We start from the raw sequence: 15,371 nt of genomic DNA, 5'->3' as shown, positions 1-15,371 counted from the left end.
CCATTTAGAGTTATTTGTGCTCAAGTACAATGTAAAACAGCTTTCAAATATATAGGACTGATAATATTTAACCAAAACTTACGAAAAGCACCTGCAGTAACTGTTGATGTTTAAGCAAATGAAACTGGTCCTTAAAAGTTACAGCATTTTCTTTCCTGTAATAACCTAACAGAGACTATATTGCCTTTTCCTCTACCCCTTCCCAACCTGAAGGCCCTTAGGCACTGCTAATCTCGCAGAAAGCAGCGCAGGTCACAGATCCATAAGCTACCTCCAACACAGCAACTGGCTGGACTTACCATCTTGGGCCTGGGGTACGGAAAGCATGTCATGCAGGACTTACCACTTTGGTGACAGTTTAGACATACAGCTCCCTGGCCCAACCTCTCTCTCCTCTGAAACAGATAAAACTATGTTCCTTTTGAAAAGCAATAAATTTGTCCCTGCTGCTAGAAAGTTTCAGGAAAGGACAGTTGAGATGCTGAGTTTAACACTACAGAACAGCATGAAGAGCATGGATAAGTCAGAATATTCTACCTCATATCTATAGAGAGAAATACAAGCATAACACTTCCCCTCTACACACAGCATTCTCCAAGCCAACACAAGAAACACTACAAAAAAAAGTAGAATATTAAGTAGTTTTCTTGTGAGGTAAAGATAATAAAGACTGAAATCATTCAGACATTAGCATTTCATTAGGAATTATAAGCACTTTCAAGGTATTTTACTATTAGCACTTATTTTATCTTCAAAGCCAGTCACTTTCAGATATCAATCAGTACTCTTCTGGTCCAGTTTCACAACACAAAGGGGAAAGAGAAATACTAACAGATAATATACAGGTTACAGACTTGTGTACAGTTTTAAGCAACATTTTCTTCATTTGCAAATAGATCGATCAATTGCGTACGCTTTTTTAAATGGCAATGAATCAACATTACCAGAAAAAAAGTAGATATTGTGGTTACAGTAACACTATGTGGAAAAGAAAACACTGAATGACAAGAACACAGACTCATAATTCTTTGCAAATGCCAATAAAAAATACAAAAAGTTCAATTTCCTTGAGCTTAATTGGAGCTTTATTACTTAAGCTGTGACTTCACAGTCTTCACTTTCAGCAATACGCAAAAAGGAAGCATATAAAGGTTACAACACTTAATGGAGGAAGGGAAAGGGGACAACGCCAAGGCAGTAGAACATTGAGCACTGATTTGTTCTCAAATCTCACATGAGGACTGTTGAAAAAGGCCAACTGCTTAAAAAAAAAAAAAAAAACAGAAAAAAAATGAAATCAAGGAAATTAATCCCAGATTGTTTCCCATATTTAAGTGAGCTGGAACAAGAGAGACACAAACACTAAAGGCAAAATGCAGATAAACCAAGCAGAGTAAATCCAGACAGAACCCAAACAGTAACAGAAGCTGTATGAATAAATAAAGTCCCTAGATTAAATCAGATTTGTGCTGCCACTCAGCTTATTTCACAGACATACAGAGCTGTTCTTGACTGTGGCATGGCAGCTCAGCCTCTGCTCCTCTGAAGCCACTGTCCAACCAGGTAGAAAAATAAAGGTCTAATTCACTGGAAATTCTTTCATTTACAAAACTAATGGAATCTGGTTTCTTTAAGCTTCTGTGTCAACTTATTTATCTTCAACTCCATTCTGCTCATCTTTCATTTCTGCATCTTCAGTGTGGCTGGTCTGAAGAGTAGTAGCTGGCTAAACAGAGACATATAAAACAAATGTCTTCATTTATTATAAAGAATTGCCAAAACTTGAAACAATACCAGAAATGTCATTTTAAGCTCATCACTAGAACTACTGATTCTCAACATCATCTAACAATATACTGAAAAAAAAAACCAAAAACCCAAAAAAACAATAACCAAAGTATTAAAGTATATTGCAAAAGTAGATGGCAAAAATCAGTGTTCTATTTTCTCAGTGTCTCTAGTAGTTTGCAGTGCATTAATCTACCTTCTGCAAAGAACAGCACTCCAACGTCTTTCTTAGGGGGCAGAGGCATACATTTCAGTAGTGTTAACATGGTCCTTTTGCACTTTTCATGGCTACAGCTTGTTTCAGCAATCCACTCTTCCATTAGCAGCACATCTTGCAATGTGCTGCACCTAGATACACCAGACTCCCAGCAGCTGTGCTGCCTGAAGGAACCTGCACAGCACAGCCAAATAATGAGCAGTTCACAGAATCACAGGTCAGAGGAGACCTCTGGAGATCATCTAGTGCAGCTCCCAATTAAACCCTGAAATTTTACATGTCAAGATGCAAAAAATTCTAGTTTGGTTGTTGCACCTTAATTATTGCTAAGACTCTTCATTAAAAACAAAATAACAATTAAGACTCTGGATAAGTCTATATGACAGTGTCTAGAAGGACAGAATATTTTCTCCCATGATCCAGTATGCAAGGACTGCTTTAGCCAGGTACAAAACCACCCTACTCATTGATAATGCTGCTTTTCTTGCAGAATCAGCAGGGAACTTTTGTGTATTTGTTTATACTTCTTCACGAGGAGAACTAAATGCACAAAACTACTGCTACACTTTAAAAAGAAAAGCAAACAAACTCTTCAGAGCAGCTTGCCCATCTAACCACAGAATTACGAATTATCTTCCCTTTCCCACCCATCTTTACTATATGACGTTAGCAGGGCTGAAGCATAAAATTCATCTACGATTATCTCTGGGAGAAAATTTGATTTCTGATTTCCTATGCACCTTATTTTGAAAGAATGATGGGGGGGCAGAGGGAAGGGGCAGGGAAAGGAAAATAATTTGTGATGTAAGAAGCTGTCAGCTGACAGAGTCTGAGATGCCTTAGTTGTCTTAATTGCCAGGTACGCTCATTTCATTTAAGGACAGTAGGCCCAGGACACACTCACATCAGAGTCGCTCAGCTACCAGAATCAACTGTTCTCAGTATAATCAGTCCAAGGACAAAAGGCACTTTTAAAATTCTTGAATGTTGTGTTTACACCTCATCACTACTTTCTTATTAATATTGCTCTGTTGCAGTATCAGTTTAAATAACTAGAAGGATTTTATGCAACATCCTTAGTACTGAGAGCTGTCTTGTTCAAACAAGATGGTTTCATCATGTTGAGTGTTGCCTATCCCCATTATTTCTCCCCCAAAAGCAATTAGCTACCTGAATGCTGTCTGACTGTATGAGAAGTAAGCCAAATACTAAAAATTCTATCCCTTGTCTAACACGTGACATTAGACCATATGATCTTCTGAAGTAGTGCTACTTACCTTTAAGTCTTTGTCTGCAAGCCTTTGGAACATATTGGCATACATCTTCTTCTCTTTCTCATGCTGCTCCCGTATTTTTTGCTGACAAGTTACTAGTTGCACTTTAGCAGCTTTGTTACTTGGATAGAGTTGTATCACCTTCTGAAAATCTCCTCGGGCCAATTCAAAGTCATTGACAGCCAAGTGGGCTTCTCCACGCCGGAAGAGGCCTTTTTCATTGCTGCTATCCAGTTCAAGTGCCTGCATTTAAAATAGAGTAAGAAAGAAAGAAAAAACCCAAAACAGCATTTGAGAACAATGTAGTGTTTGGGTTTTTTCTGTTTAATTTGCTTTTTTAAAACTAATATGCAAGTCAGAGTGTCAGCAACTGCTAGAAAATGACCACTCTTATTTTCATGGTTGACAGGGTTTAGTAAAAAGCTAAATTAAATACAGCAAAAATAGGTAGAGAAAGATACAAGAAGCCATATCCAGCACCTTATGTTCGTTTTATTTCCTCATGCCCAACTATCAGCTGATCAGAAAGTCTGAACACCACACACCAATGTGTTCCTCAAGTCACTAAAGCAAGAGATAAACAGTCAGATTGCTTGAGCAGCTTAAGAGTGAATAAACCCTGCTACCTTGTTGCAGTTCTCCAAAGCCTGAGAGTACTCCTTCAACTTGAGATGGCACATAGCTAGATTAAGGTGAGCAGCAAGCCTCAAGCTCTTGGCTTTTGTATCTTCCTCATCAGAGAGTCCTGATTCATGCTCCAGCCACGATACAATCTTCTTGTACTGTAATGCTGCTCGTTTGTATTTCCCTTCCTGTAAACAAGGCAATTACATTTTTACACAGCTCACCATAGTAGTTTTTACTGACACTTCCCCCTGCCCATTCATCTTACCTACAACGATAGATCTGAAAAAAGAAAAAAAATTAATCAGAGTAATCAGAAAACTTCCATTACCAAAAATGCACTATCATCATAGTGTATGACTACGGTAGTGGATTAGAAAATCTATTTGGACATTGCAACTGTAAGACTATCTTTTTCTTTTTTTTTTTTTTTTTCTTTTTCCTTTTCAGACACCTTTCTCTGTAGTCCTTTCCATAAAATGACACGGATAAAACCATGAACACCACTCTGAAATGATCAAAGCTTAGATCATTATCATCAGTTCATAACATGGATAAGAAATGTTATTATTTCTTGGGTATTATCATTTACCTTGAAGTACTGAGTGCCTCTCTCCTTCACCATGCAGCTTTGTTCCAATTTCTCTTCTGTATTCATTTCCCAAGACTCCTTAGCCTATCCAAACAGGAATAGTTCAAGACATTGACAGGGAAATCATACGACTGTGCTGTTTCTCAGTAACAGCACACAAGAGAGAGACTTGGAAGGAACAGTTTCGCACAGCTTCTGGAAACTGAGCTAGAACAAGACAGCAACTTGACAGCAACAGACAGGAGACCAGTAAGGACAATTTCAATCAAAAGCTCCCAGAATGTAATCATCACCTACAGTAACATCTTCCTTTTCAGGTCAAAATTTTAAGGATTCAGTTTGTCCTTGTTTAAGCTGCATCAACAATTCCCATACCTCCCAGTTTGTATGCCCTCATTCCCACCTTCTCAAAGCCTTTGAGTTTCACTTCATATTGTAGTTCTGCATCCGGAGGGATCTGAAATTTCTCCTTCCCAGTACTTCCAAAACCGTAGCTGTAAGATAGGGAAGGTGAGGGGGAAAGGGGGGGGAAGAAAGTTACAAAACCGGATATTCAGGACAAACCTCTACACAGGAAGCTGGAGGTAAAAACCACACAAATCTGCCTATATTACTGCAAGACAAACTCTTGGAGAACTGCAGATAATTTTCCAGAATCTGCATGCACAAGACAAAAGAGAACCTAGGATTAATTTTGCTGATTTCCACATTACCTTTTTTTTTTTTTTTTTTTTCACTTGTTTGGTTGCTGCTTTTTCTATGAAGCGTAAGAAAGTAAAAACACCAAAAAACACCAAAAAAAACCTTTGAAATGGCATATATATTGCTTTTTATTGTCAGCCAAGACAGGCTACTTCCTTTATAATGACTGTATTCTAACTATTTCCAGAAAGAGACAGCAGTAAGTGAACAGCTGTGCACAAGATACTGCCAATCCACTAATTAACACTAAATGTCAGTACAAAGGTTCTGCCCTCAGACTCCAGTAAGAAACTGCATACTAGCAGAAAAGCACTGAACATAGGTCTACTTTTCCTTTGTTCTACCAAATTCAGTTCCAGCTTAAAATAACTTTAAAACAAACACATTCAAATTGGATAAAAGCAATAAATATAAAATAAAGCGCATAAAGTGGATAAAAGTGCAAACTCCACTTCTTTTATATTTGTTCACACTGTAAGGGGAAAATTCTGCTTGCCTTTAAAGGCATTTAAAGTCCATTCCTATCTTTGAGTTGGTGGTTCTTGGTCTCAGAATTCTGAAATGTTAGATCCAAGATTTAGACAAAACACCACCTTATTTCCCACAGAAAACCTGAATGTCTTCTTCCAAATTGCTATAAAATTCAAGCAAACACTTCCTAGTGGCAAAGGATTTCAGATACTCTTAACCACATTTCACCTGAACAGTATATATCTTATCAAAAGGCTACTCAGAAGGCTTACTGGAACTTTTACTGTTCTGTTACTTAATCCAGGTGTCTTTATAAACCACTGCTGTATATTTAAGCGTACTTTCATTATGAAGCATCCACATGAACGTACGTTAAAAACAGCAACGGTATTTGCTGTAATATTCATGAGGATCAACACTATAGAGACTTACACCAACTTCTTTTTCAATGCTAATATCAGTGGCTAAGTAATCTTAACTTCTTATCTTCCATAAATCAAAGTTTCAGGTCTGATTATGTGTTTACAGTAGCACTTAAAAAAGAGTTGAAAAACAGCGCAAATAAACATATCATTCTTACCAGATGCTTACAATAAGCCCTCTCAAGTATCAGAAGATGACAAACAGCTTACTTGGGTTTGAGATAGAAAATGGATTCCTCAGATTTCTCCATTTTCTGGATTGCTTTTTCCAGACCATGAGGAAGATCATAGTTATCACCTTCGCCAATCTCAAACCGCAGCTCACGCCTATCAAAAGCACGATCTTTGTATCGGCCTTCAAACTGGACTGGTTAAAAAAAAAAAAAAAAAAAAAAAAGAGAGAATCCAGATACAAATCAGGTGTCTATGTGTGATAAGGGGTAGGCAGCACAGACAATACAAGGAACAAAGCTTCCCCTCCCAACCAGTCTTTTCTCCTTTTAAGGGTTACATATGCATATCAGCTATTGGCAACAAATTCCACTTCTGCTTCTTTAGTTAATAAATGCTTTTTCTTTCAAGCTGTTGCATTGTGTGGCTTTTTTTTTTTCCCACTTCAACAAATGGATATACTTTATTAGGCTCCTTTAACTTTTGTGATAGGCACTGTACCAGATCTGGTATCTCTGAAGAACACAACTGCTGCTGGAAAATCTAACCTTTTCTAGAATAAAGAGAAAGAAAGCTTACTTTTAGTTGTTATGCTACTTGCTAATGGAAAGAAGACAGATATTATTCTCCTCCAGAACAAAAAAATCGCAGGTAGGGAAAAATACACTTTCCATCACAGTAAACCCATTTACTATTTGTATAATATACATACTTTCTACCAGAGCACCCTCATTGGGCTTCGAGTAGCCTTCGCCTTTCTTACGGATTCTTCGGATGATGCCACCATCTTCATCCTCAGTGAGGTCTTCCCCCTTAAACTCAAACAGCTCTATCTATGAAGGGAAGAAAAATATTGCATTTCCTTCTATCACTTTAAGTCAGCAACTTACAGAATTTGTACTTGAATTCTTTGAAACTATAGCTATTAAGACAGTCACTGTCTTCATACCCTGTAAGATATTAGACAGCCAAGACTACAAAGATGCCATATTTAGCACATACTAAATGGAAACCTACTGAGCAGTTTCTAATGATTATTTAGGCTTTTTTTCCCTCCAGCAACTTTGGTCTTCCAATACTACAAATAAGACCCTTTAATTGAAAGGACTGTGAGACTGACTTCTGAGTAAAGCTTACAAGAGCCACAATACTTAAAGACTACTACAGAACACACAAAAAAAGCTTCTACTGGTTTATTAAGCAGCATCCTTTCCCCACAAAAACATAAAAGAATATCCTAAGGTAAGACTGAGTTATAAGTAATGCAAGGAGAGAAGGAGCAGGAAAGTTAAATACAAAAGATCTAATCCTTCCCTTAAGTTCTGATCACATCCTTAATTTAATCTATTGTCAAATTCAAATCAACTTTAAAGGGCTTATAAAAGAGCCCAAAATATTCCAAATCTTTGTCCAGCAACAAAACAAATTCAGGAACGAGATATTGTTCTTACATTCCCCCCTCTACTTATGCTTATCTTTCTGTATTGTGGGAGCATTTCAGAAAAATGTAGACAGAAAAATAATTTAGTCATCTTAGTTTCAATCGCTGAGAAAGAAGTGTAAATAAAGTATCTGCAAAAACACAACAAAACCATAATCTGGTCCAACCCGAGGGCCACATATGGCCCAACCCTTGCCCCACACCATTATAGTAGTGGTTCTTCCCCACTACAGCCCAACCCAGTCCCAGGCATGCAACCATCACTCAGCAACAACAAAACATCAATCAGTACGCCACTAAGGTTGTCTCAGCTGAAACAAGGACCAGAGGAGGGCACAGTGCAGTGTTAAGTCCGCCACTCACATTCTGTTGAACTGAAACCTATGTCTAATGGACATGACATGCTCTTGTGCTGCCTAGTGAACAAAGCACAGCGATTGCCAATAGTACTTCAATCTACCCAATCCTTTCAAAATAGAGCGGAACCCCCCAAAAAGAAAACTGTGGATGAAGGAAGAATGCTCAAACGGAAACAGGCAGATGAGGACAAATTATGAGCACCATGGTTAACTTCTAAGAAAATAGTGTCAGTTTCAAAGATTAGAATTTGAAAAGACATCCTAAGCAAAAACATGCTGCCAAACCCAAAGTGTTTCACTGAATGCTTTTGTAAACACAAAATAGTGGAACTGAAGAAAAGCCTGTCATCTCAAAAAAAATAAACTCAAGTAGACTTCATTATAAAAACTTGATATGTGGTAGCAAACTTGACTGAAAAAAAATAATAATAATGACAATTTATTAAGCAACATATGGAAAGCATATCAAACATATTTTGTCCTGACTAAAAAAAAAATAAAAAAGAAATTTCTAAAATCAATTTGTTTCACCAGAATATAAACAGGCAAACTGAAGAAATAGGAAAATCTATCAAAACAAATTTGGAAAGTAAAGCTGCTGATTTCAAATTTTCTGCTTTGGCAACAGATTAAAGTATGACACTCTAAATACAGTTGTACTTGCCATTTCTATTAGAGGTACTGAAAATGAATACAACATCACTGAGGAAATGGCTTCTCTGGTGCCTTTAAAAGACACAAATACATCTCTTGTATGAGACAGTCAAAATTACAATGAAGTGGTTTTATTTAAACTTTTTCATCATATCTGGTAGAGCCACCAGTGCACTGAAGACAAGTTGCTAAAAAAGAGGAAATTAATGGAAGACAACGCAATTGCCAATATATGTAATGCAATTCAAAGTTTTCAATTTCATGAAGTTCAAGTTTATCAGATCATCACGAATTCCAGGAGTTCCTTAAATGTATGGATGCTGATCAGGGGGACATCATTTACATTTCTGAACCTGGTAAGTAAGTAAAGGTTGAACACTAAAAATACATGATTTGAGAAATGAAATCAAGTCCTTTCTGGAATCAAAATGAAAATGTGTGCCAGAACATGAAGATTAAAAATGGCTCACAGATTTAGCATTTCTGGTGGATGTGACCACTCCATTCAATGAATTAAACATGAAGCTTCAAATCATCTGCTATGATTCAAACATAACAGTGTTTGAAATTAAACTTTAAATTACAGCGAGTTCAAGTAATGTCACATAATTTCATGCATTTTGACACACCAGCTAAACACTGTGCTGCGAACAGTGAAAAATATGCAGCCTTGCTTTTTGTTTTGAAACAGAAACTTGAGAATAGGTTTAAGTATTAAGAAAACACCCTATTTCGTTGTATGTGCAGTTCTGTTTTCAGTTCTTCTAAATACATTACCTGTGCATTTTCAATGCATAGAATTACAATCAGATATCCAACTCAAGTATCTGATCGCATCTGTTTATGAGACTTTTGTGGGACCTGTCTTAACGGAGAAAAATATCCCTCATTTCACAATCGTGTCTTCTTCATTTCTTTTTTTCGCAGCATGTACATTTGTGAACAATTATTGTCAAGGATGAAGCATCGGAAGAGTGAAATTTCACCAAAAATCTCTGATGAACACCTTGAGAGCTCAAGAATGCAACCACTTCCATCGAAACAGTGCATCAGTTTCACAAAGACAGGATCAAATATACCACTAGTCGCATATTTTTTTTGCTCTTTAAAAAAATATTTTATTTAAAAATACTAAAAAAGTAAAAGTTTTGTTACTTATATTAAACATACTACATATTCAGCCCAAGAAATTTCACTCGCTGCTGTGCAGGCAAATCAGAAGTTTTCACACCTATGGTTTACAATGTAGTGTCTTATTTTAAAAAAGTTCAAAGCCCAGAGATTCATGAACTGAACTAAACCTACACGGAATACAAAAGGAATTGAGTATGCATTTGCACAAAGATTATTTCTACTTGACATTTTGATGGATATCTATCACCAAATATAATCCTGGTCTAATTTAGTTTACCTAAGACAGATGTCCCAAAATGTTCTACTGATGACAATACAGGTTTCTCCACTTCTTTTTACACACTCACTCCCCAACATATTTTACGGAAGGATCACGAGGAATAAAGAAAATATATAGAGACATTTGGATGCTGATGTGATGATTAGTAAGACCTACTAAATCTTCGAAGAACAGTTTTTGAGAGTCCTAACATGAGAACATATACAAAAAGAAAGAGTTTTATTTGAAAGAGAACTTACAATTCAAGACTCTTACAATACAAGAGTACAAAATTCTGGTGTGGTGACAGCCATTTGCAAAGGAACCATGCTGGCATTGGTTGTTTTTTTGTTTGCTTTTGTTTGTTTATAAGACAAATTTAAAAGTTTATTTTAAACTAGAAAGAAAATGTAGGAGGTAGACTAAAGAAAGTAGAAGCTTCATAGATATTCATCTAACATTCCTGACCAAAAATAAATTATATCGCATAACTTCCACTGTGAAATATCATGTTCTTCATTTGATCTTCAGTCATAGAGTTTTAGTGACTGTACCTCACTTACCTCAAAAATCAGCGTAGCATTGGGAGGTATCTTTGGTGGGCTGCCAGCCAAGCCATAGGCATATTCTGGTTTACACGTAATCTGACAGATTTCACCAACCTTCATAGTTGCAACAGCAATGTCCCATGCTTTGATCACCTCACCTGTAAAAAGCAAATTTTTATAGTGATTGCTAGGTATACATGAAAGACATAATCAGCTCTGTCAGTATAAAAAGCTGAGAAATACTGACTTAAACTCATTCAGGTTTACATGCATCAGTTTTAACTGTAATCAAGTTATGAAGTTACTTGGACACCCAAAATTAGCTAATTTTTTTTCATTCTATAGTGATTCTCCTTCTCCCCTCACTTTTTCACCCATAGAAAACATAGGTAATCTGGACACGGATCATCCCTGAAGCACCTGGCACAACATCAGGTGTGAGCAAGTGGGAATATTCTTCAAAAAGGAAGGTCTTAGGATAAGAGATTGTCTGCTTGTATTTTGAAAACAATTCACAATAGCCTTTTCTCTCTGTACTTTATCAGATGCAAAGACCAACAGAAGTGGTAACTGAAAGTTGTGCCTGTTTATAACCAAAAGGGGAAGGAAAGCGGAACAAGTATCCCTTCTAAAGCCAAAGTAACAAAAACCTCTCACTCAAGCGCTCCTACTCATGGTTCCTTTCAGTTCAATCAGGTTGCCTTTTATTATTTGACTTCTACCATTCGGTAAAATTCCTATCATTCCAAATTTCAGGACTTTGTACAATTTATCTCCCATATAAAAAGCCAGTAGATGGAGAACTCCTAGTGAAAAACACCGATTGAATAGTAAAATTCGCTGGAAGTAGAATGTTTGGATTTTTGTACAAAAAAAAAAAAAAAAAAAAAAAAAAAAAAGTTTTTGATAATGAAGAGACTCCAACAGTTAAAGGGAGCTTAGAGAAAGAGAGTGCACATTTCCTCTTTCCTTCAGTTGCAGCTGATGGCTGCCCCTGTGCACTCTGTCCCAGTAGTTGTGCACCCTTGTCCCAGTACCCAGCCACACTTAACTCTTCTTGAATTTGAGGCAACAAAATACAAAACCAATACATGCTATTTAAATGCTTTTTAATCGCTGTATCTCACAGTAAATTCCCACTGAGGTGAGCCTACTTCCCCTGGAGTGTTGTATCTGAGGTCCTGAGAATTCGGAGGCAGATATATAGCATGCCCACTCAGAAAGATCTCAAAGCATTTCTGATTTAATCTATGTGAATAAACCTTAAGCTCTGAAAACTAGTTTAAATCGCAGTTTTAATAAGTGGAAGAGCCACATGTGCAAGGAAGCTCCATCTCAGTATTACTAAGATTGATCAAAAGCAAACATAAGGTATTACCTTTCCCCAGGTCAAACGAAAACTTGTCTCTCCTGTCCAGACTGGAGTCAAATTTTGTGCCATCAAGAAGCCATCCTGTATAATGGACAGTCACTTTATCACCTATCATCGGAGACTCACTACCAGTGCCTTCCCTCTTGACAACCTGAGAAAAACAGCAAGCAACACTAAGATGATCAAAACTACATTTGCGTATTGGACTTCAGTTCTATTCACTTAAGGTGTGTGCCTTACCATCTCCAGTCAACAACAGATCTGCAAGTTTGCTTCGGTTATCTAGAAATGTTACAACTAGTCTATCTAGAGATAAGTAACATTTCAAATGCAGGAAGAACATAAAGGTGGCTCTGCTGCCAGCTGTAAAATCCTCTGGTTACTATTCTGCTATTCTGATACAAAGCTAATGAAAGGATCTTTCCTGTAATCAGTGCAATGATAGTAGTAGAGAATTGGTTTATGTATGTTCAGTTAGATCTTTTCAATAGATGTAACCTGCACTCCTGCAACTACTACTACCAGCTCTTGACACCAAGCACATCTTTATTAGGCCCAAGCGTAAAACGCACCATCTCAAGCTCCAAGAGATGCTGATATTAAGATGGAGTGCCCCCATTTTCAGGCTGTGAGAAGTAGTCGCATGCCTGCATAAATGAGTACTAATCACAACCATCTATCCACACAGATAGAAGAGATGCATACACTGCCAAGGCACCATCTTTAATTCCAGCGTCCGACCACGTGCTGGGGGTGGGACGGATCTGTCCCTCTCCTCCCCCCTCGCCCCCCCAACCTGGCGAGCCGAGAACTCATCCCGGCTTTCCCATACCTACGCGGGGCAAGGACTGACGCCTCTTCTTTTTCCCTCCACCTCTCCTTTGGGACCTCCTCACGGAAAGCGCGGGCTCCTCGTCCCCAGCTCCCACGGGTAGCCCCGTACACAGGCAGCGCCTGCGTAGGCCCAGACAGCCGCTTTCAGCGCTGCGGCTTATGTGTAACCATGAGGGCTGCGCGAGCATTCCGCGCCGAGCGGCCCGGTAACAGCCCTACCCGAGCGTGTTGGAAGGAAGCCGAAAGAAGCGCCCGCTCGCAGGCCGCTCCGGAGGGCCCTGCACAAAGCTGATACCCCACGGCCCCCAAGTAGTAGACTGCGGCCGCCGCAGCCACTCGGTACCTTCAAAACGCCTTCATCCCGCTTAGGGGTGATGTCCACCCCCTCCAAGGGAGCCCCGTCCGCTTTCATCTCCTCCGCCGTCATTCCGTCTGTCGCTGCCACTGCTGCGCTAGGAAAGGGCTTCCCAGTGGAGTCGGCACCGGCCGCCGCGCTGGGCTGATGCCTCGCTGCACCTCCGGCTCCAAACAGTGAGAGAACAAGCACCGCGCACACTTTCTCCCCTACCTCCACTGCAGCGCGATCCGGGGTCAGTCAGGAGGAGGAAGGGGAGGGGGAGAGGGAGGGGCCGAGAAGTTTCTAGAGAGGCGGCCGGGCTGCCGCAAAGCGTCCGCCCGTGGTAGGGGCGGATTAAAGTGCGCGTCGTCCCTTGGGGCGGAGAGACCGTCGCCGACGGGGATGTGGAGGAGCTGAGAAGAGGCAGTTGAGCTGCACTGGGCTAAAAGAGTATTTGGCAGGCGATGTGCTCAGTTTTTCCTGTGTGATGGGGGTGCCTGGGTCTGTAGAGAGTAGTAGCCGCTGGGCTTCGGGTGTTTTCCCCTAAGCCTTGCTGTAGTGTTCCCAAATGTATGGGTGTCGTGGCTTGTCCTCTCGTGCGCTGGTAGGTGGTTTATAGACGAAGTTGTACCAGTAGGCTCGGAAACAGTGCATTGAGCGTGAGTAGCGTGCCTGTGGAGTGCGGGCGTCTCCGCTTGCTGACCTGGTGGTCCTGTAATAGGCTGTCATAACCTGGGCTTGATCTGCTGGGGTGCATAGAGAGAAGTATATAAGCTGTTTCTGGCCCAGTGAGACTTAGTACTGTAGGCAGCAAAAATATGGAGGCATTTAATGAATTTTTGCAGTACTATATGCACATTCTGTGGTGAGTACTAATGCCCAAGTCACTGCTCTCTCTAGTCATCCAGCTCCTGGCTTCTCTTTTTTGTGTAGATTTTATACTACCACACTGTACGTACCACACTGAGTTAAACTAACCTTTGCTTGTCATCTGCTTTTCATTAGGTAATGAAATTGAAGGAAAAGCAAGAAGATGTCCTTGCAAAATAGAGCTTGGGAAGAACAAAGGAAGGATAGGAGGTCCCTGCAAAGCAGTCTAGAGCTGAGAGGAGTTTCAGTCACAAGGATCTACTTAAACAAACTTATTTTTCAGGTGTATGGCAGGAGATACTAGCTTAGCACCTGTGTGTAAATCATGTTTGCTGGACTCTTCTTTAAGTAATATAAACCCAGTGCAATAGGCTGTGTCCCTTATTAGCTTTTCAAAGAGTGCTGAAATACTGTCTAAGGGCCTCCATTAAGGTTCAATAGACAAAAGTTGAAAATGAGGTATATGTGGAGGGCTTTATGGAAAAGCGGCACAGGTGACTTAAAAATAAAAAAAGGTAGTGGGTGTTGTAAGTTATGTCAATGGCATAACAACACTAGGTATGGATGGAAATGGAAAGCAAATCACAAGATAGACAAAAAGTCTGAGTTCTCCCTTTTTAAGCCTTTTAAGATATGTTTATAGTTCCTCAAAGGAAAGGAAAAGAACCTCAAAGTCATGACAGACCTGTTTTCAAGAAGATATACAGTAGAGACAATTTTGAAAGCAAGACGGGGTGAAAGATGAAAGAAATATTTCAGAATTTGATGGGTTCAAGCGGGAAAGGTAAAAATGAAAATTTTGACAATAGCTTTCAGGTTGTTGCCAAAAGGCTAGTAAAATGAGTGTCTATGATAGCACAGAACAGCCTGGGCAGTAAAATATCCCAAAAAAACTAATTGCAGGAAGACTCTGAAATTGCCTGGAAGGACGTGAAGCCTAGCTACTGCTTGTCTGCAGTTTGCTGCATCCTTTGTTTCATACGAATTTCCATGTCAGGTGCCATTTTGTCAGATTGCCCCTTTGCTGCCATCTTCCACATGGCAACAAAATGTAATGGAATATTGGTGGGAAGATTCAATGCCTGCTTTACCACCAACTTCCTCTGACATGGAACATGTTGATTATGTGTCAACATAGTAAAATAGCAGGCATTACTTTCAGAGCAGCCTTCCTTTAAAGATTTGCCGGAGATAAAAAGGTTTGGATATAAAAGAGGGACAGAGAGCAACATAGCTCTGCTATAGCTTTTTTTGAATTGCAGTTTTTATGTTGTTGGAAGCAGTGGTGCTACGCTTGGTAGT

General features: G+C 39.3%; 1 protein-coding gene across 1 annotated transcript; it reads right to left on the bottom strand.

The window, feature by feature from the left end:
- Positions 1-1,062: 1,062 nt before the first annotated feature.
- Positions 1,063-13,910, bottom strand: FKBP4 (FKBP prolyl isomerase 4). Its single transcript, XM_052701812.1, has 10 exons — positions 13,206-13,910; positions 12,035-12,179; positions 10,672-10,814; positions 6,974-7,094; positions 6,301-6,457; positions 4,899-4,989; positions 4,496-4,579; positions 3,906-4,091; positions 3,283-3,522; positions 1,063-1,726 (listed from the first exon to the last, which is right to left on the bottom strand). Exons 1-10 carry the CDS (start codon positions 13,287-13,289, stop codon positions 1,649-1,651), a joined length of 1,329 nt encoding a protein of 442 aa, XP_052557772.1. The 5' UTR covers positions 13,290-13,910; the 3' UTR covers positions 1,063-1,648.
- Between the last annotated feature and the right edge of the window lie 1,461 nt (positions 13,911-15,371).

The sequence above is a fragment of the Tympanuchus pallidicinctus genome, unplaced genomic scaffold, assembly GCF_026119805.1.
Source record: "Tympanuchus pallidicinctus isolate F22 unplaced genomic scaffold, pur_lepc_1.0 scaffold40, whole genome shotgun sequence".
Taxonomy (NCBI): Eukaryota; Metazoa; Chordata; class Aves; order Galliformes; family Phasianidae; genus Tympanuchus; species Tympanuchus pallidicinctus.
This window is presented reverse-complemented; position numbering and strand designations above follow the sequence as displayed.